The sequence below is a fragment of the Phoenix dactylifera genome, chromosome 9 (assembly GCF_009389715.1).
Source record: "Phoenix dactylifera cultivar Barhee BC4 chromosome 9, palm_55x_up_171113_PBpolish2nd_filt_p, whole genome shotgun sequence".
NCBI classification, from domain to species: domain Eukaryota; kingdom Viridiplantae; phylum Streptophyta; class Magnoliopsida; order Arecales; family Arecaceae; genus Phoenix; species Phoenix dactylifera.
In genome coordinates, this window is record NC_052400.1 from 5,580,118 (window position 1) to 5,603,035 (window position 22,918).

At 37.9% G+C, this 22,918-nt stretch overlaps 1 protein-coding gene across 3 annotated transcripts; it reads right to left on the reverse strand.

Moving 5' to 3' along the window:
* Positions 1 to 1,299: 1,299 nt before the first annotated feature.
* Positions 1,300 to 14,145, reverse strand: LOC103715320. 3 transcript variants are annotated; one of them, XM_026807777.2, is made up of 8 exons: positions 13,957 to 14,145; positions 11,731 to 12,898; positions 11,111 to 11,652; positions 10,746 to 10,997; positions 7,919 to 7,999; positions 2,578 to 2,713; positions 2,006 to 2,475; positions 1,300 to 1,537 (listed from the first exon to the last, which is right to left on the reverse strand). In XM_026807777.2, exons 2-8 carry the CDS (start codon positions 12,392 to 12,394, stop codon positions 1,481 to 1,483), a joined length of 2,202 nt encoding a protein of 733 aa, XP_026663578.2. In that variant the 5' UTR covers positions 12,395 to 12,898; positions 13,957 to 14,145; the 3' UTR covers positions 1,300 to 1,480. The 3 variants fall into 3 exon arrangements, with proteins under 3 accessions (XP_026663578.2, XP_008801127.2, XP_026663577.2); XM_008802905.4 differs by having other exon boundaries at positions 11,111 to 12,898; XM_026807776.2 differs by having other exon boundaries at positions 11,111 to 12,898; positions 14,022 to 14,044.
* Positions 14,146 to 22,918: the final 8,773 nt, after the last annotated feature.

A 22,918-nucleotide genomic window follows, 5' to 3' on the forward strand; every position in this document is an offset into this window, starting at 1 on the left:
CAACCGGCCATGCGATGCGCGAGGGGTATAATAAAATAATAAATATGAATTTATTGTATAGAAGAATAAAAGAATTCTTAGGAAGAAAGGAATGATATATAAATTTTAAGCATAATGTATTTAATAATTGATTGATAATTTTGGTTCAAACATCTCGTTAACAAAAAATAATTTGTGTTCATAGAAACGATCAATTCAAATTTCTATAGACTGACAGCTAAAAAAAATAAAGCAAATAGAACTCTAATTTAAAAAATTATTTTATAAAAGTAATATAGCAATCAATTCTATTTAAGAACAAATAATATTTAAATCAAGATAAGATAGAAATTGAGGAAAATTCATTTGGAAGGATGTGGTTCATATAAAAGGTTGGACTCCTTTTTAAAAATAAAATAAAAAGGACAATTCCATGAATTCTAAAATCATGAGATTGCCTTACAGAATTTCCTTTGTTGCTATCAATTTTCTCATCTCATATTAGCAATTTTTTTAATTAAAAAACTAATTACCCATGCTGCTTCTTCAATATTTTTATTAGTGGCTTCCTCTTTCTTCCCGTATTTAGCAATATGATATGAGAATTTATCAGACATTCTCGTCTCGGTTTGATATTCAAGCACCTTCGGATCCGATATATGAAAAACCTAGCCCTACTTTCTCGACCAATATAAACAAATAAAATCTGAAATACCGGTGGGTACAATATGAAATATTGACCAATATTTTTTTTATTACTTCTTCACACTTTTTTACTTCTTTAAATGAATTTTTAATAAACAAAACTTTGAAAGCAAGTTTAGATATAGTTTTTAATTTCAGTTTCCCCAAAGAAAACCAGCTAAGATCTTGGAAAATTTCAATTGCCTCTATGTTTTTCCACTTACCCTATCAGCTATAAAGATATCGGCCGAGAAAAACCATGGTCTTGGTTCATCTCAGTCAGTTCACCTCGGTCGCCACCATTTACCAAGACGGATAAAGCCTTTCTCTTGATGCCTTGTACAAGATCAAGGGCAGTCATTTGCTCCTTGATTCAGCTAATTGTTAACTCCCTCCAGAGTCAAAAACTCAAAACTATGGGGCTATCTTGGCAATTTTTCTTTTTTAAAAATGTGCTCTCTATTTTCCATCACCAACCATGTTTGAATCTAAAATCTCTCATTTGGAGAGGTAGGTAGGTGGCAACCAACAGAGCCAGCAACTGTTGTCCTCAGCAAAACTCTCAAGTTATGTAGCATCCTGCTTAGGATTAAAAATCAGTCCTAAACTAACATTCAAATTCCTCATACCCAGCTCTGAAAGAGAATAAAATTCAAGCAAATGGAAAGAATACTGAGATGCGGAGATAACCGATCACTAAAGAACGAAAATCCTTTACAGATTGATGGAGAAATGGTAAACAACAAGATGACTGAGGTAGTCAGAGGCATGTACAGTTGACCATGGCCAAGGCAGCCATGAAGGTCATCGAACCCTGTCAGTTGCTTATGCCGAAGTACTTCGGATCAGCTGGAAAATGGTGCTCCACCCGTAGCTACCCAACAACAAAAGCTTATATTAGGCAACCAGATCAAAAGAAAGAATAGCAACTCGAGAGCATGAAATCATGATTCCCATACTTGCATGTTATTAGCCAATTCAAAAATGCATGCTCATCCATTACTTAGGAAATGCAAGATTCACAAACAAAGCACATCATTTAACAAGAATTTACAAAGTTGACATTCAGACTGAACAAAAGCAGCAACAAGAAGCAATGTTTTTGGTCAATATAGATCCATTATAAACATCAGCTCCCATGATAGTAAAATGACAAATGACAGTGTCAAAGAAGCTTCAAAGTTCATATGGTTAAAAAATCTAAAAGTATGTAATAAATTACAATTATGCATGTCTAGTAGTCTTGCTGCAACTGGCCATATTGACCGAAATGCAAAGCATACCAGCTGTAATATGTGCACGCCATAAGAAGTTACACTACCAAAAAACCACATATTCATACCTTGCCCTCCTCTGCATCTGAATGACGTTGTGGAAACACAACTCTAAGATCATTGTACAAATAAAAGCGTCGCTCCTCGATGTCCATGTTTTTTGTTTGTGGTACTGAAGAAGGATCAGATTTGCATCTCTGCATCAACTTTAAGGATTTCTTAGGAGGAGGACATAAGAAACGAAGATGCAGAGCATAACGGAGAGCACCAGCACCAGTTGTATTATCATTGACCTTTGAAGAGCTATTAACAGACTTCCTATTAGCTAAATGACGCATATCCAATTGACTAAAGCTACCCTTATCAATTTTTTGAGACCCGCTGTTGTTGAATTTAGTACTAGTTTTTGCATTCATGACACAGTCAAATCCATTTGATTCTCCAAGACAGTCTCTGGATGAGAAAAATGTTGAGCTTATCTTTCCTATGCTTTTATTGGCCATGTCATGATGATGACTGTCACCATTATGTACAGAACCTGCAAAACCAGAGAATGCATTTTTAACGATAAGAATTATATCCCTGCATATCATGCTATGTTTGATGTAAAATATTATACGTTCAGAAGGTTTGTCATTACTCTTGCTATGTACACTTCCATCAGAAACTGGTATAGCTTTACATCCAACATTGATGTCATGATCCTTAGCTTCTTCTTTCCCCGGATTTGGAGGAGCCACAGGAGACACTAAAGCAGCCTTCTGACGCATGAATGTCTGCTTTATATTACAAGAAGCAGAAAAATGGGTCATCTATATAACACCTCTAAAATTAATACCAGGTCACTAAAAACTGTTGTCATTATTGTTTTGTCTGAAAATTCAAATTCCAAAATATGGCGAAAGCTAACTGATTTTTCTGAAGGATGGAACTACAGTCATGACAGAAAGGTGCTCCTAAGCCAAGGTCCAAAAGAGAACTGAACCTTGACTCTTACACTAGAGTTCATAGTTTTCCACTTTAAAAGTGCGATACTAGTGGCCTTATATAAACACTAGAATCAAGGTTCGTAGGACTGTCCCGAACCACCCTGTTTGGGACATACCTTACAAACCGGTGGAGAAACAGAACAACTTGGCATTTTGAAAAAATATAGAAGGCAAACTGGATTGAACAGGTCAAAATCAGGCTGAACAGGCCAGTTCTGCCCAATTTTGAACAGTACTGGCCCAGTTCGCCACGCTAAACGACCTGGTCTCTTATAAATCCTCTCCCCTCTTTCCCTTGATCCCAAATCCTAAACCCCTCAAGCCCCCCTCCTATCTCTCCCCACCCCCCCAAATCTCTCCACCTCACCATCCTCCTGAGGCTCACCCTATCCAATGACAACAACAGACTGCATCATCGATGGACAATAATGCCTGGTGCCACTCAATCCCCCCTCTGATCTCTCTGCCTCGTCCTCCATGAGTTCAATAGCCCAATGCCCCACTTCAGCCACTCACTCGCCACCATGGCAGCCACCAAGACCCACGGCCCAGCAGAGCCCTTGTGCCTCCCTCCATCACCCTCTCTCTTAGTCTCTCTAAATTTAATCTAAAATGGTTGTATCGACACTGAACACCATACCATGTGTCAATACGGTATGGCGCCGTACCATACCGATTGAGTACCTGGCCGGTATGGATCATGGTACCGATTCCGCGAACTATCTAGAATAATTGATAAAAAGATCAAATCTAAAATCTGCTATTATTTATTCCCAACTTGCATCTAAATTTAGATTTTTAATGCAAAAAATTATTTTTTAATAATTGGGCATATGATGCAATTTTGAGCATCGCTCCTCAGGCACCCTGTTAGCCATTTATTTTTGCATCTTTTATGTCATAAATATCTTCTTCTGTTCGAGAAGTGTCAATTCCTATTAATTAAAATACCAAAAAGAGGCACCTCAACTATCTAAAGACCGGCCATAAGATCTTGTTCCTTGTATATTATAATAATGATGGAACATACAAATTAATAGGGCATTATTCTATGCTCTCCATCATATTATCCCATTTAGTCAAGCTGAGTAAGCTGAATTGTTTTGCAGACTTGCTCCCTGTACCAACCTACAGCTGCACCAACCTACAGATCCAGTGATCATGCAGAAGAATGACCAGAAAACTGTGAAAAAGTTATACTTGGGCTCCATTTTAGTTCCTCAGAAAGTGGAAGATAGTTTATTTAAGTAGAATTTTCTTTCCTTTGGTTGGCGATGAGAAAAACATCAAATAGATAAAATTGAGAAGAAAAAGTTGGGCCAAAATTTTCATATAGAAGCTTAAAATTTTTCTGTAAAGACACTGATTTTGACAGAAAATAACAAAAATGAAGCGGATAAAAAAAAATAACTTTTCTTTCATTCCCTCTCCTTATTTATTTTCCTATTTTCATTTTCTCAATGACCAAATGGGGTCATAGTATTTTGTGGGGCATGTTAAGGCATATAATTCTGGTTGGGTTTTTTTGCATGAATACCCTTCTAAAAATTCATGAATACCCTCTTAAAATTTAATTATTTCTGTACCCTTATAACACTATTTTTGCACAAATACCGCTAATATAACGGTTCTTCTAACATTGTTAAAAAAAACCATATTTATTTTAATTAAAAATAAAATAAAATTTTGAAATTACTTTTTTGTCCCCTATTGCGATCGCCTTATAAATATTTCTTTTTGTACATCTACCCAGTATATTTTATTCATTTTAATTTGAAACCGGTAATTTTTTAACGGCGTTAGAAGGCGTGGGTACATATGCAAAAAAAATGATAAAAAAAAAGATAGAATAGCAAAATAAATATTTTATAAGGGTATACATGCAAATATTAATTTTAAAAGAGTATTCATGCAAAATTCGATATTTATGAGGGTATTCATGCAAAAAAATCTACTTTTGTTTCACAAAGAAAAGCAACACCGTTGTCTCCTTCGACAGAGAATAATACCACCCTTTATCAATAATGAGATTTCTTAATCTAAAAGCCAAAAAATATAAAATATGAAAATCTAAAATATTATTGATGAGTTATGATTAATTATTTTCTCCATTACAACAATGCTGGTACTGATTACATGGCCATAAACTTTACCATGATTCACAACCCAAAGCACTATGTTACTATAGAATCACTAAGTTATCAATATTAGTAAATGACTATGAAATTAATTCAATCTAATAAGCCAATATTTACCAACTTAAATTAAGACTCCAATATTTACCAACTTAAATTAAGACTCCATATAAGACTAGGCTTAAATTAAGACTCCAATATTTACCAACTTAAATTAAGACTCCATATAAGACTAAGCTTAAATTAAGACTTCATATAAGACTAGGGCTATGCAGTGCTTGAAGCAACCGCAGAACCTACAACGAAAGAATGGTAACACTGAACTCAATATAGATCTTCCACTCTCATAACATCCCTCTTACAAGCTTTGCCGACCTAGTAATGATAGCTAAAAACTCATTTAACCTATCTACTTTGCCTTTCTATAACACAGTGCCAGCACAAAATTTTGGACACATAAAGCAGCAAGTAGGGCTACAAACAAGTCAAGTCGGGGCATGCCTAACCCTGGCCCGACCCAATTTCATATTCGGGTCATGATTTTGGATCTGCACCCAAATCATTAGCTGCTTGGGTTGGGTAGGGTCAGGTTCATGGAAGGATTTTAGACCGAATAGGTGATTTAGGTTGAGTCAGGTTCAAGTATTATCCGAACCAAACCTGAAATGTGCCGGTTCAGGTCGGATTGGATTTGTAATTTGACTCAAGCATCTAGCAATTTTTTTATAGCTAAAATATGATTATTGATAATTAAGTATAAATCACTAAAAAATTTAATTAAAACTACAAAGAGCCAAATTAAACTTGAATTTTCATTCAAAAAATTTTAATTTCATCGAAATAATTGAACATTCTTAAGTTTACAAATATATTTTGATATACTTGAGGGATATAAATAAGAATTCAGCAAAACAAACAATAAAATATGAACTTTCGAATATAAATGAAGAGGAGATGTACTTGTTGATATGAAAAAGAGGAATTAGTTTAAAGGAAAGCAAGGTTAATCAAACCGGTACCGAGACCCATGCCGGTTGGCTATCGGTTTGGTGTGGGGTAAACATGGCAGTTTACCCCAGTTCAATGCCTTGTTTACCCCGATTCAATAGACCATAATTCAAGTCTTTTAAAGAAGTGGGCGAAAAACCGGCTCAAACCTGTGCCAACTGAGTGGTGTGCACCTGTTCCGCTTCGAGCCGCCAAATTCGGGGTTGTTAGGGGGGTGGGATTTCGAAATTTAGGGCCAAACCAACCCAGTTTTCTACCGGTTCGGTACAATACAAGTTGAAATGAGCAGTTCGGCATAGCTTGAATGAGAGTTTATACAATGAGTTGGAAAAAATATTTAGCGTGAAAAGAAAAAGTTTTATATTTTTTTGGGTTTGGGTCCAATAGGGCCTATTTTTATTGACCCAAATTAGACCAAGATGATATACAAGAGAGTCAAATTGGATCAGGTTGAAAAATACAAAACCCAAACCAGATATAACCTAAAATTTAGATCGGTTCAAAATATTGAACTCAACCTAACCCATTGGTCTTCAAATATGGATCAAGTCAAGTCTAATCCAGTAGGGACCAAGTTGGTCACAAGTTGACCCGACCCATTTGCAGCCCTAGCAGCAACTCTTTACACTCCAAAACTATTGTGGACTAGACGTGCTAGCATTTTGCAAAGGTTTTTAAAATATGTAGTTCGAAGACACATGGAAGTGAGGGCACTTTGAGTTTCAATTATTACAACTGCTAAAACATGCAAGTCTATAGTGTCTAGAATCTAGATACTTCTACTTAAGTACCGCAATTTTTTTAAGCTAACATGATATGGCATGAACAAAAATTTCCTTTAAAAAAAATGGGTAACCAACATAATCTACTTAACGCTGTAACCAATATATATATATATATATATATATATATATATATATATATATATATATATTGCTTTTACAAATTTATATTACAGGAAGGTGCCTCCTTATCAGGTTTTAGGATGTTAACATTTTTGATGATTTGAGACGTCTGAACACCAACACCCACAGCTAGTGTCTTCTTAGCACTATTCTTAAACCTAAACAAGTATAAATCTGTAGCAGTCCTGATGTCAAGTTTCTAATGCAACCATAAAAGAACTCTTAACATAGACCGGCTAGTCAGGTCTACACCAACATATGATAATAGTCATTCAGAATCATGTTAAGAATTTTATAGCCAGACAACTAAAATCCAAACCATCTCTGTGGTTAAACTTGTCAGCTTGACTTCTAACCCTACGACTACCTATAGATCTGTTTGCAAATTGTTATGAACTTTCCATCATTCTGGAGTCAATCCTTTGGATCCTGCATTGGCATGATTCTGATCCTCAAAGGCCATCCAAACTAGAAAGTTCTTCATACAACTTTTAAGGATTTATCATGCTGAAATTATCGATCTAGCAACAGCAATCAAGTATTGTAGTACAAATGCCATTATGCTGATTCTGGCTATTCATGGGCTTAGGCTATTGCAGATTTCTATGTGAAAGAAGATTCATCTAAAATTGCCCATTGACTCAATGGATTTTAGGGACCTGTTAAAGGACGCTCCATTGATCTAAGCATTCCTTCCAGGTTAGACGTATTTGCTGCTCAAGCAGAATTTCAGATCCTTCAATCTCATATTCTTGTTAGAGATGTTTAATTAGCTATTAGTTGGCTAGCCTTTTGTCTTATAATTGAGCAGAAAATATTTCACAAAACTTATAGGTAGTTTATGTTCTGAGGTGAAAATGGTACGCATATTTTAGAGATTACCAGTCTTCCGAACAACTAGGAAACAAAAGTACAAGCTCTGACACACGTACTAAAGGAGATACCTTTGTTCCAGCAGGCATATCACTCAAATCATAGTTGCAAAAGAATGTGTGCAGAGGAGTCATTTCCGGGTTGCTTAGAACCTGTTAAAACCAACATAGCAAGATATGAAACCTCAAACAGACATTATATCTTCTTCACTACATTAGAATCTATAAATTAATAAATTCAGCCACAAACAGCTCATGGTGAGAAATCAACCAACTCAGAAGCCACGAATTCAGTATTACTGTCAGGCATCAATGAGAAACAACACAGAGGACAAAACCACCCTATTAAGAAAACAAGTATGCAGTATAATTCCAACTTCAATTGGAGACATAACATGCAAAATATTACTTAAAATTTTGTCTAACAACAACTTAAGCATACCATGTCTTGAAAGAATGGTTTATCAAAAATCTGTACATCTTTGCAAACATATCAAACAAGCATAATAGGTCACTCCTTCCTACCTTTAAAGCCTCAATAGAAGTTCTTTTTTTTTTCTTTTTTTCTTCTTTTGTTTTTTGCATTGGGGTGGGGGGGCTGGGCATCTTCCTTACTTGGATGAGGAAATAGTTTCCATATAGTCATATGAACCTTCCTTTAACTCAGAACAGAAAAATCTTTGCGAATTTAAAACCACTAAACACATCACTGGTGATAATTGTGAGTCCTAAGAATACATGCCAAATTTTTGCTTCCAAGCCCAAGGTTTTACTTGCTGGTGTCAGTAACCAACTGCTACATCCCATAGGCCTGTACAAAGTGGTGGTACAGTACGTCCCTTGGTACTGACACTTAGTATGAGGGGTGTACTGGGAACTGGTTCCCTACCAGTACAGTATGGGGCATATACCAGCCAGTATGGAAACCTTGTCAGAAACTACTAAAAACAAAGATGGCAAGTTTAAGCCACAGCAAAATATAATATATTGCTTCTTCCCTCTCTTTTGCAGTCTTCACTTTTCACCTCTTCCATCTTCTATTTCTCAGATTCGTCAACATACTGCTTCTTGTCCCCCCCCCCCCCCACCACCCTCTCCTTTCTCTGCTATTGATCTCTTTAGCGGACTCATTATGGGAGCTAATTTCTGCTGGTTGCACACAAATGTCAGATTGAACTACTTGTAAAGGTATCACAGAACAGGACCTATTCTACTAACATTGCACAAAACCTTGAGTTGCTGCATGGTATCAAAGCAAAGAATCGATAAACTTTGTTTTTTGTCTTTCCCATCTTTTTGTCTCCTTTTCAACCACAAAATCAATCAACTATCTTTATTTATTTCTGATCTTTTTATCTTTGTTTCACACCCTGAAATGGATCTGATCTGAGAACCAAAAAGTTATTCCACCTTTCTTCACTGTTCATGACTAAAAACTACATGAATACCATGTTGAATTTCATAGTTATCAAGACCCTAGATTCAGTGCACACAAGATTGCCATGGATAAAAGTGTTGATTAAGTTCCAAGATAGTTCATGAGCACGTATGCCAAAATGACTTAAAGAACTAATGCTAGTGTTCATCAATCCCTCTAAATGTTGAGAGGACTGCATTCTCTTTAACCATGAAAAAAGGTCCCACTAAAATGGTCTCCCCATCAAAATCATGAACTGATACTTGCATAAACTATTACTAATAATGATCTGTCTCCGAAAATCATAAGCTGATGCTTACAAAGTAATATTTACAAAAATTGATCTTTCTATGAAAATTGTGAAGTGCTACTTTTATAAAGAAAGCATATCTAGTTTCTGGCTCATCCCCCTTTCGAATAATGAATACTCAGTTGTTTGTAGATATAATTTGTGCATGATATATTGAATGTTCAAACTAGTGTGAAGGCCTCAGAGAATGGTTTCAGAAACCGCCGGAATGGGATGGTACAACCGATGCAGTTCCATTAAAACACGAAACTGGCACCAGTACGGGTGTTGAGATAGCTATACCAGCACATACCGGCCATACTGATCTATACCAGTGCATACCAACAGTACCATACAGGCTGTACTAGTCAATACCGATGACTTGTCAATTTTTGGAATATTTTGGTTTTGATACATACCATCGATACTGGTATCATACCGTTCCGATAGAAGAATGGTACAGGATCCGATACTAGTATTTAAAACCTTGCCTCAGAGCATAAGTGTTTTATAGAACAAAAGAGGAAAACACATTTCTGTTCTCATTTTAGTGTCTAGTCATGCAAACAAGATTGGTCAAAACCTAGTTACAAAATGGAAGTAATGCATTCATTGTTGGTAAGCTGCCAACCAGCACAATGGAAGGCCTTGTCCTTGCAATTGCAATGATCCTAAGCAAATCCTGGTCAAACGGAACCGTAAAGATTGCTATTATCATCATGACAGGAAAGCCAAAAGGGAACTCATTCTGACAGCATGAATTGCTGATGGGCAACATAAAGCTAGAAGTTTCATCAGAGCATGGAATTGAAAAAAACTTCCATGCAAAAGATGAAATTGACTCCTACATTGCAAGATAAGTGCAGGAGAGAGCAACAGGAATTCGAGATATTGCAATAATAGGAAAGCAGAAGTTGGAACCGCAGTTGATTCACCCTAAATGAAAAACAAAGAGTTATGGAGTCCTGCACTAATTTTTAAAGCTACTAAGAAGCAGATTGCTTCCAGTACTACATAAGTCCTGATTGTTGCACTCTATCAACATCGTGTAATCAGCTAGATTACCAACTCCAACTGTTACACATTAAATTTTGAATCTACAGAAGTGTTTATGGTACTAATAAGCATGCATAATAAGTTGGCCTAACTTACTTGATCATGAATCAATTTTTGAAGGCTAAGAAACCTAGTACCAGTTGTATGCGTCCTTTCATAGGAATGCGCAAGCGACTGTTGACTGCTCGAGAATCATCACTGCTCAGGCTTCTTCTCAATTTTGGGCCTTTACACTTGTTTGATGATGAACTTCCAGCAAGATCAATCGACGCATAGTATAGCAAAGAGCTATCACCATCAATGCTTGTGACAGCAAAAGGAAGTTTCTGAGATGGTGGCGAAAAGTTTCCTCCAGTGACATTAAGCACTGCCAGAAAACCATCAATTCTCTGCAGAAATGAAAAAATAACAAATGACACGGATGGTCATCTAATTTGGCATCAGAGAATTGATCTTAATCACCAAACATTATTGTAGAAACAAAATAGGCCTTATCACAAACCTGACTAACTTTCCCAGATGAGAACCGACCAGATAAGAGAGACTCTTCAAACGAACCAACCAATGATCTCCTGACCGGAAGCATGCTCAAACTTTGAATTTGACTCATGCAATGAGACGTGGGTGCAGACTCAGGACCCCAGTTCTGGCCTATATCTGAGATTCTTTGAGGGGTAAATGTATCTAATTCATCATGCAGCATGCCAGTCTCTTGTAATGTATCTCTCGTTCTAAAATTAGCTTCTGATGATATAAGCATTCTAGTTCCATTCCCACCATTTGATCCTTTACTATCCTTTAAAACTGAAAAATCACTTTCAATGTCTTTTGCAATGTCCCTGTGAACTCCTGCAATTTTCATTCTTTCAGCCCATTTAGGACCAAGAGGAGACAAGGAGAGTGGTGGCGAGTGTACCTTTTTCGGTGATATGGCTATTCCCCTAGTAAAGGGTCTTAACTTACTTTTTCCTTTGCTAGGATCAACTCCCCAGGAAGATAATTGATGATAGGAAAAGGGCTCCTTGTTCTCAAGCAAAGGACCATCTGTGAGCACATCACAAGTCATACTACCATGATCTAATAACATGTTACTCCAATTTGAACATCTAGAGACAGACCAACCTGGAGCTTCAGAGCAATCAGCATTTCCAAAATTGGCTTTCTTAAAATCATGTGATGAAAAAATACTATGTTTCCTAAATGAGCCAGAGGAATCAATTCTAGCATCAGCACAAGCAATGTCTAACAGGTCACCATGGAATGGCTTATGAAGCATGCTATTCAGAGGAGACAGCAAGCGTTTCCTCACTTGTGGGCCATGAGAATCAGTTGACGGATCATATCCACCAATAGCTATGGAGGGATGAATTCCATCTACTGCATTCCTCTCAAAACCATTAACAGAGGACCCTGGTTGATTTGATTCAAAACCCACAACCCTCACAACAGGCTGCTGAACACTCTGTCCCATTTTCGGAAGTAACCAGCCATTTGTATCCCTAGAATCAATTTTCAGCCCTTGAAAGCTTGGAGCACCATCAATGGCATTTCTACATTTAAACGGCCCATCTGCTCCTTTTGAGAGTTCCAACGAGGTTTTCCTCTGAAAATCACTGATGGAGGAGCATGGAAAATCCACGGCAATCCTGTTATTTGCACTTCCTCCATGCAGCCCATCCAAATCACAGCTGCTTACACCACCAAACCGAGGTGGGGTTGAAACAAGTGTGCTCCGAGTTGTTGTCACTTCATCAGTTCCTTTGGGAGAAACTTGAGGCAAGCCCATTGCACAAATTTTTAATGCTGATGGTTTAGTGTTCACTTAAACTTGTTTTCTCGTTCTTCCTTTTCCCTTTTGTTCCTATAACCATTAATCACTAGATCTACCCTAGCTCCCTAGAATAGCTGGGATTCCTCATTCCATTTTTAACACCATTTCTCTTTGATGGATAGAAGTAGAAAAGAACCCCACATGATCTTCTCAAATGATCAAATCCAGAATGACCAATCCAATCAAAGCTAAAGAAAGTGGACTAGAAATGAATTTTGATATAATTCACCAATGTATAAATTGGATTGAGATAAATTATGTGAGCCTGATGCCTATAAACCTGTAAGTTACCACCATTCATAAACAAGGCCCTTCTTTTCACCAATTACTGTCATTCAGCCCCACCTGAAGCTAGGACTTGAAATCCACAAAGTATGACAAGCGCAGAGCTTCCAACCCCATAGCAGCCATGAAGGAGATGTCATTCATTGATAGCAGCTCAAGAAACCAATCAAAATCCTGGAAGACCAAAAGAAAGACAAATCAAAAAGCAGAGACAGATGGTGGATTTGGAAGAAGAAATTCTGAGAAAACTATAGGTTTCATCAAGAAATTAAAGTAACTGAATTAGGCTAGACAAAGATCCTCTTTCTGACAGTTACCAGAAAGACTTCCACTGCACTTCAAAGAATGAAGCACAAACAATAAGTCCTAGAATCCAGTTCAAGGTAAAACAATAAAAAGGCAGCAATATATCACAAGAACTGGAAAAAAAACTAACTGAGATTCTTCAATCTAGCTCATAAAATCCAAATTTCAAGAGGACAAATTGTTTTCCCAAATCAATACTTGTGAAACCGACCTTGACTACATCCCATCAAACAAGAAAAAGTATATAATTATTTGTTGTCTCATTTACACACTTAAAAAAGGGGACAGCATTGGGAAAGCATGAACTCTACCAACTCCTTAGTGATCGATCAACATGTGTAACCCAAGGGGGGAATATAACAAAAAATCAAAAAAAAAAAAAACTCTTTTCTCAATTTGTCTGCTCATAATTGCAGAAATGCAAAAAAAAAAAAATCATTAAAAATCAACAGTAAACAACAAAAAATTTAAAAAAAAAAAAAGACATCATTAACTTTCTCATCTCAGTTGTGAGAAGGCGCACATCAAGTTAAGTAGTTTTAACAACCAAAGCAAATGCATCAGATAACCACCCTTCTTCCACCGATCATCACGCCAAATAAACTAAAATAAAAAAAGAAATGATTAGATAAAACACCTTACACTCAAGTAAAAAAAACGATTAGATAAAACACCAGCATCTAAAATTCCAATCACCCACTTCTACCCAAAGAAAATCAAACATGACGAGAAATAGAGAGAAAACTAGGAAACCAATTCCATCGAGGAACTCAGGAGTGCCGTACACGGCACATAATCCTCCGCCAAGCTCCCACCTTTCCCCCCTTATCCGCCACCAAACCGAGAAATTACTCCTAAAAACACAATAAATTGGAGAAATAAACACGAAAACAGATCAAACTCCGAGATCGGGCGGCTCCACTAACCTGCTCCCAACGGCCATTTCCTACGTTAATTTCCAATCAAATCGAAGGAAAAACAAAGAACCCACCTCCCCTCACCGCAAAGCGCTCTCTCTCTCTCTCTCTATCTCTTTCTCTTCCCCTTCCTCCCCTTTCCCTTCTCCGAAACCCATTTATATAACTCCCCTCTCTCTCTCTCTTTCTTTCTTGTTTCTCTCTCTTTCTACTTTCTTCTCTCTCTTCCATGTTTATATATATTTTGCGTCATTGGTTAAAACCAGTACTTTTTTTCTGGTATTATTTTAGGAGAAAAACTGTGGCCCGCTTTCGGTGCGTCGCCAGAACTCCGTAAGTTAACACGAGGTCCAATCAAAATCAAACAACCGGTTTGATGGCACTGGCTCTCGCTGGTTGGTTGAACCGGTTCAGCTGAACCGTTCACAAAACACTATCAAATTAAGGTTCGGTATTGGTAACGTATCCTGTATTTTTGGTGGCAATGAAAAACTTCGAGATATTTTTGAGGAGACTTCGGATATTCACATAGGATAGCTACTGAAACTTTTTATGGCATGTGAAAAATGATGTAGATTTATGTAAATTGATCATTATAATATGATGAGATTTTGAATGTTTTCCAAATCACAAACAAATTGAGGGATCTTCGAAAAAAAAACTCCAGAGATTTGTTACTATGATTCGGATCCTAAAGAGGATCAAATCAGTTGATTTGTTTCTTATTTCTATAAAAGATTTTTAAAATTCGGATAATATTTCCTTATAAAAAATTAAATTTTATTTTAGAGATATGAATTAAGAATAGAAAATGCGTGCACTTCTCAATACAACAAATTTAGCTTACGCAAAGTGGATGTGGCTGCAAAATTATACTTTTTTTCATTGTATTTCATAGGAGGAAAGGCATAATTCACATCTAGAGAAAGAAAGTATTAAAAATCACTTCATGATCCTCATCTACTACCCAATAATTACTTACACTATTTAAATCCTTTCCCTTTTCAAAATTTACAATTCTACACTCTCTTGGAAGCAATGAATCATTCTCTTCATCAATTAGGAGTCATGGTTTTAAGCGCACCAATAAATATTATTCTTAGATATATGCATTAGGAAGAAAAGACATGTACACTTTTCAAATTTAAAAAATTAGATCAGTGTATAGTTATACATTTTACTGGAGGAAAGGCATAATTTATACATAGGAAAAAAGGTATTAATAGTCAATCAATGTTTCTCATTGTTATCCAATAATTATCTACATTATTTAAATCCTTTCCTTTCTCAAGAGTAATAATTCTCTGCTCTCTTGAAAACAATTAGTCATACTTTTCACCAATTAGAAGTCTTGAGTGTCATTAATATTGCTCATGTTTGTAATAATTTTATCAACAAAAATTAGTTTTAAAAATCAATATAGAAGGATATGATATTTAATTTCTCTTTTAAAGAAGAAAAAGTAGAAATCCATAATTGATTCATTAAAGTCATAGCTTAACATGGTTGCATTGATGAAAGCAAGTAAGGACCTAAAGCTATACAAGGACATGTACCTAAATCTAGACTTTTTGCTTATGAAAACTTTCTTTTTTTCATATATCACAAAATATTTGAACCATTTTCACCAATAATATCATGATGTGACATGCTCTATAAAGTTGGTGATGCATTGTAAAAAATCTGTTTGATTATAATCATCACTAACAAAAACTTACAAGTTGCAATAAACAGACATCTTGTTTGTACTTTGAGGTATTTATACGATGTTATCAAAAATGAGGGATGCTAGTATTGTTCAAAATCAAGTAGCGAAGCCCTAGACGATAGAGGTGATGAATACTAATGTTGGGAAGTTATATTTCAAAATATTAAGGCAATAGTTTTTACTCAAACAATTATTGGTTTCCTATTAATTGTTTCGAGTGATTGCGCTCAACAAGTTGATTCTGTCTTATATAAAATTGTAAAATGATAAATGTATATAAAATCACTACATAGATCATAGTTTTCAAAACTAGCTAAGTTTCCATCAAACAAGCCGTCCATGACCCACCAAGGTGCTTCTAAATATATGTCATGATGGTTAGTGTTACCAAATGGATCATATGAACCTTGTCTTATTTTCATATGCAAGACATCCTGGCCTACCACATAAAAGATACAATGTATTAAGCAAATCCATAGGATCCAACCCAGCTTTTGCTTAAATGGTACGCTCCTTCTTGCCCAAAAGAACCAGCTGCCGAGCAGTGTATGCATCGATAGATTCCAAAATTAGGCTTCACCTAGTCATTCAAAATCTCTAAGCAAAACCAGCCGGACGCTGGGGTCACATGGACCGGTAGGGTTCAGCTATTGGGAACCATTTAACAAAACCGAGATCAGGAGGAACAACTAGTCCTCCACACGGAAGAAGCTTGGTCGCGTCCCTCCCTGGCTCGCCGTCCTTCACATGAGCCATCGGGCAATAAAAAGACATTTATACCCTTATCCTTCGTCAAATTGACCGACATAGCCCGCCTTCTGATCCACTACGCTTGTGGGGAGAGGCAAACTTGCGCTAGAGGACAAAATCGTCATTAGGACAATCGGTTCCACGGGACGTGACGACGACGGTCCACGATGACGGCCGAGGCCGCGTCGAGACCGTCTGATCGGTAGTCCTCAATCGATGGACCCCGGCTCTCTCTCTCTCTTCTCAGCCACACGAAACGAAGCAAGTGGGTCACACGTGTCGAGCGACTGGAGCGAGCGGCCGAACGTGTCGAGAGATGGGATGGAGTTGGGCCGTCCCTCCGTACATCCCTTTCATTATTTACTTCCGACCGTTGGAGATGACGCTGGGGAGTTGCGGCCATTTGCTGTGGGTAGCATGATGACTTCAATGCAGTCCTCCAAGTATGGCAACTCGGCCGACACCCAAATCTGCACCCTCTCCCCAGAAGGGGCCCACTCCGTCCCAAATGGGTCCCACATGTTTCGTGGGAATTGGTGTGGATGGAGGTCGGTGCCGGAGTTGGATTGAGATTTTGGGAATTGGGAGAGATTTTTTCCACTTTCTAAGGCCGTGGTGAGCGCCACAAGACATGGTGGGATGAGGTTTGTGGACCAAGATGTGCTGGGGACCAGGTCCATTACAATTGTTGAGCTCATCTCATGTTACTTGAGGGATGGAGAATTCTTCAAACAGGATTGCTGAGATTCTTGGTCTGATGGGCTCTTGGGTTACTGGCTTAAAGATGGTAGTCCTTTTATTTTAAAATTTATCCAATGAAGATATTGTATTGAGTATTTTATACTGACCCTTTCTCGAGATTTGAGATAATTATAGATTTCCCACCTAATATTTCAGAACTATACATTCCACTATTTAACTTTTGTTATGTACCTAACACATAACCCCTTACCATTATCTTTCGGTTAAATAATCTAATGATTTTGCTGATGTCATCACTCTTTAACTTATTTGAATCTTAAAATATTTTATATTTTTATTATTTTCTTTTTATTTCTTTTGCTATATGAATTTTTTTTCTAAACTTCAACTTTTTATGTTTGGCCATATTATTCCCAAAAAATTGATCTTTTGATGATGCTTAAAACTTGGCCAAAGAAATATAGTTATTAAAATTCAAGATATTTGTATATAATTTATGAGTTTTAGGCTTTGAGAGCCTAATTATGTTATGTGGCTATTCATGGCTACTGGAATCTACGACTAGAAGTAGGTATGGCCCATTTCAAACCCCAAATCTAATATAAATTATATATAAATATTTTGAATTTTAAGAAGCATACTCTTTTGGTTGAGCTCTAATCATCATCACAAGTTCAATATTTAGAAATAATTGGGCCAAACATAAAAATTTCATATTTGAAAATTCAAATGATAAAAGGAATTAAAAGAAAATAATAAAAATAAAAAATATAAGATATTTAAGACTCAAATAAGTTAGAGAGTAATGATGCCAGCAAGATCCATTGGCCTATTTTAAAAAAAAAAGATAGCAGTAGGGAGTTAGTTATGTGTATATTTCCGAAACGTTGGTGGAAGTTTGTAATTTTCCCAAACCTCGAGGAGGGTCAGAATAATTTACGTTATTGTATTTAACGGTTTTCTAGTTTAACTTAGCTGCCATGGATGGTGCTTAATGTATATATATTTGGGATACCATGTAAGATATAAACGTTCCTCTCTATGCATATATAAAAAAAAGTTAGAAACTAAGCCTTATTGCACAAGTTCATTGAAGAAAGAAGATTCTACCTTTCAATTTTTCTAATAATGACCGCTTGCTTAAATAGTATCTTCTCTTTCTGCTTGAGCAAGATTCCAACTAAAAATAGGATGGTTATATGTAAAAATATAGGAATGAATCCCTCATGATCTTAGAAAAATTGAGCATATGTAATCTTTGATTAATTCTAAAGATAGTCATAGAGGTTGATAACCTAGCAATCCCTCACTTGTAAGATGAGATTTGGAGCTTGTTTAGGGCCGGAAACGAGTCGAATTATGTCTGACCGTATCCATTTCTATATCTGATTCGGGTTAGATTTGAATACTGTTTTTTTGGTCTAATTAGATCCAGATACGAATCTAGATAGTCAATTTAAAAAATCTTCTACATATGGATCTGGATAATTCAAAAATCTTTCGAATATGGATACGAATGCAGATACATCTGATTTTCTCGAATTTGGATTTGGATCCGGATATTCATATACAAAAGTAAGTGAAAGAAGAAGTTTAAGTTAAGTTAAATCAGAAAATCAATTAAGTGATTAACTAAACCTAAACTAAAGGAAATCCAGATATTGGATGACCGTCACTTAAGACAGTAACTCGAATACAGAATACCCAATTCGAATAAAATTCTTCGAATCACCTTGCACGTCTGAAAGGTTCAAACCTCTCATTCGTCAGTTTTGTCTTTCTTTTCTTTTCGTCGTCTTCAAGCAACTACAGTTTCGGAGGTCCATTTATTTCCTAATTTTCACTCGGCAATTGCAATCGGCAATAGCTATGAGACATCTTGGAAGCATTATAGATCCTGTCTACTTTGGTGATGAGCAACCTTGAGCGGTATATCCTTTATGAAATTATTAGTTTTTATTATTAATAAATACTTATTAAAATTATATATTTTTTTAATTGAATTTTTTCTTTATGATCATGTCTTTATTGCTAGTTTTTATCATTGAATTTTGTTCAAATTTAATTAATATCCGAAAAAATATCTAATTTATATCTGTATTGGGATAAGAAAATATGGATATATTTAATATCCAATTTGTATCCGTATTTATTTATAGTAAATATGAATATGCTCAATATCCGATTCGTATCTATATCTGCTTCGAAAAAATATATATATTAATTTTAATATCCGTTTAATATTCATATTCGTTAAAAAATATGGATACAAATATGGACATATTAATATCCAATCTATATCCGATCTTTTTTCAGCCCTAAGCTTGTTACATTGTTGACAGTGATTTGATCTTTGGATGCATACTCAATTGTAGGTTGTAAGCTCATCTAGGGTCAGGTCGGGCTTGGGTTTGCAGCTTATTATTGAATAAAAAAGAAGAAAGAAAAATTATTCAGCCAAAAAATGAAGGAAACAAAAAAGAAAAAAGCTAAAACGAAAGAGGACTTAGAGCGGTCAACGTTGGAGTCCGGAGTTTAGTTATCATACTTAGAGAACTTTTTATGTTGGTGTGTACCAAAACAAAAGAAAAAAACTTTATGTTGGTCATAGGCTTTAGTTAGATCTTGGATGTGGTGAAGTCTGGTCCATCTTAATGTCTCATAGTTACATCTCCCAGCTCAAAGGCATTTCCATTTTTTATGTGATTCCTGTCACGCCCCGGACCCGGATCCATGACACGGCCGTGCTATTGCCGACTACCGCCCACAATAGCACGCAGCCTCATACCTGGGTAACAGGGTAGTTAAACCAACCGAATCTTTTCATATGAAAGCATTCTTAGTACATCATGCTGGTCAGTACCCAAATACAGAGCTTCTATGTAGTTTATGTACACAAAAGTATACTTGCTTTACCCCAAAAGAAAGAAGCCCTGATACCAAATTAACGTGTCTCTGGCAGCTATCAGTGGCGAGGATCTGAAAGAAAAAGTAAATGAACGGATATGAGCTACACGGCTCAGTAAGTAATCCTGCATAATCCTACCGGATCAACCAGTAGGCTAAACATGTAAATCAGGGTTTGAGAAGTTGACATGCGTATTATCTAATAATCATCATGGCATAATATGTATGCAATTTAAACAAGCAGTAGTGCAAATCACAAAATTTTCATAATATAAGCATATGAAACCGTGCCCCCGGCATGCCGTGGTCCTTTTTCTCTCGGATGCTACCGCGAAGTCAGACTCGACCACTGGCGGGGCCAGCTCAGTTACTATTCAGCCACTGGCGGGGCAGGCTCAGTTACTATTCAGCCACTGGCGGGGCAAGCTCAGTTACTATTCAGCCACTGGCGGGGCAGGCCCAATTCCAATTCAGCCACTGGCGGGGCAGGCTCAGTTACTATTCAGCCACTGGCGGGGCAGCTCAGTTACTATTCAGCCACTGGCGGGGCAGCTCAGTTACTATTCAGCCACTGGCGGCTCAGTCATTCTCAGTAGCATCTTTGAGCCCATTATAGTGCCTCTGGGCTAGCTAAGACTTTATTAACTTACATGCATGATTAAAATATCAGTATCATCATGTTGCATACATAGCCATAGCTTCTGGGATCATGCAAGTTACTTATGCATTGTAACATATCATGCATGAAACATATATTCTTAAAATAAATGCTTAGGAAACATTAATAACATGACATGATCCATAACAGGATTAGGACAGGTTACTTACTTTCTTCACAAATCATGTATACAATTCAAATTGTATGAAAAACACTGGTTCATCTTATAAAACGTAATACCAGATCTACGATAAGATTAAGACAGATTACTTACTTCAATTCGCTTTCCAAATTGCTCAAGTCCAGGTGACAAATCCTTAATCACCTAAAACAACATCATAGGGTTTACATTATTCCCCATTTATTTATTACAAAATCTCTTAGTTCATCATACTATGAACTTACTTGCTTGGGTCCTATCCAAAGATTTAGCCCAAGTCCAATTTGAAGCCTTTGGGGTTCGATTTAAAACCAAATTGGGTCCACATGGGTTGATTGGGTTTTTAATTAAAGGATTGGGCCTCGTTTATAATTGGGTCCAACCTTTTCTAGCCAATTGGATCCTCTGATTTGGTCAATGTGGCTCATTTGGGCCTGAGTCAGGATTAGCCCAAGGTCAATTCGACCTTCTGTCAGTTGAATTGGGCTTGAATTGGGCCTGATTTACAATCAATTAGGTCTGCTGAGACCAACTCAGCTTAATTGGATTCGGACCCAATTTAATTTGGGCTTAATTCGGTTCAGATTTGACCCAATTTGCAGTTTGGGCTCGTCCAGACTTAGCCCAATCTAATTGAGCTCGGATTTAGACTTAGCCCAGTCTAATTGGGCTTGGGTTAGTCAAATTTGGCTAAACCTATTTCATTTTTTTTTTCTTCTCTTTTCCTTCTTTTTCTTTTCTTTTTCTTTTCCTTTCCCCTTTTTTTTTCTTTCCTTTTCTTCTCTTCTCCTTTTTCTTTTCTTCTCCTTCCCGAAGCTTCTTCTCCTCCCTTCTTCTCTTTCATCCCAATCTCCCCCTTCCTCTCTTTTCCGACGAAGGCAGGACGGCGAGCGGAGGGGGCCGGGCCACGACCGGCGGCGTCCGCGGCCAGGCCCCGTGGCGTCCCCGGCCGAGCCTACGGCGCTCTCGGCCGCGCCTGCGGTCGACGCTCGTGTCGACGGTGCTCGCAGCCGAAGCCGGCGGCCACCGCACACGACGCCGAGCTGATGAGTCCCCTCTCCCTCTTTTCTTCTTTCTTTCCTTCTTTCCTTCTTTCTTTTCTTCCCGTTTTCTTTTCTTCTCTGTTTCCCCTCTCTTCTTTCGTGACCATAGAGGGGGGGCGACCCCATGCCGGGGCTCGGAGGGCCGGATTGAGGTCGGTCGGCGGCTTCCGTGGCGCCTGCAGCAGCCGCGGCCCGTGGTCGCCGACCCTCTCTCCTTCCCGTGGAGAAGAGAGACCTCGAGGGAGGAACAGTCCGCGGCGGGGACCAACGGCGCTGACGACGCTCGCGGCCGCACACGGGAGTCCCCTCTTCCCTCTCTCCTTTTTCTTCTTTCTCCTCCCTTCTTCTCTTCACCGAGACCCCCCTATCCCACTCTAATCTCCTCCCCTTCCCATCTCAAGGAAGAAGAGGAGGCGGCTTGGGAGAGGCCGAGCTTGGGGTCACGCCACGGCCGGCGGCGCCCGCGGCTGACTCCTGCGGCCGTGTCCGTGGCCGTGCTCGCAGCCGGTCCGCGGCCTGTGCCTGCGGCCGAGCCGAGGCCGGCAACGTTCACGCCGTCGGCGACGTCCCTGGCTGCGCATGGTTAACCCCCTCCCCCTTCATCTTCTTTTCTTTTAATTCATACGCTGAACAATTGAAAGGAGGTAGCCGAGAGGGATTTACCTTGATTCCGAAGGAGATTGCAGTATCCCGTGCTCCGGTGCCTCCATTCCAACACCTCCTCTGCCGGTTCACAGGTTCTTGAGATTTTTGAAGGGAGAACTAGTAGGTTTTTAAGTGGTTTAGGGGGGGGGGTGCGAGGTGTCACGCCCAGCTTCCTCCTCATGAAAGGCTTAACAGCTGGGTCTTCCACAGCTTCCCAGCTGGCCCTACCCTAGTCACATCCATCCTCAGGCTATGAGATAGCAGCCATCAAATGGCTGCCAACAATGGGCCCAAATGCTCAAGTACGGGCCCAAAAAGGTTTTGGGCTCAAATTGGGCCCGGATATTACATCCTACCTCCCTTAAAATAAATTTCGTCCTCGAAATTAAACATACCTC

Bases quoted from the DNA above. Each gene is read 5' to 3' on its own strand.
- LOC103715320 (XM_008802905.4), bottom strand. From the start codon at position 12,394: ATGGGCTTGCCTCAAGTTTCTCCCAAAGGAACTGATGAAGTGACAACA. The intron at 10,998-11,110 runs GTTTGTGATAAG...TCATTTCTGCAG, and splicing joins CATCTGGGAAAGTTAGTCAG to AGAATTGATGGTTTTCTGGC. The intron at 2,476-2,577 runs GTAATGACAAAC...CTGGTTTTGCAG, and splicing joins TGGAAGTGTACATAGCAAGA to GTTCTGTACATAATGGTGAC.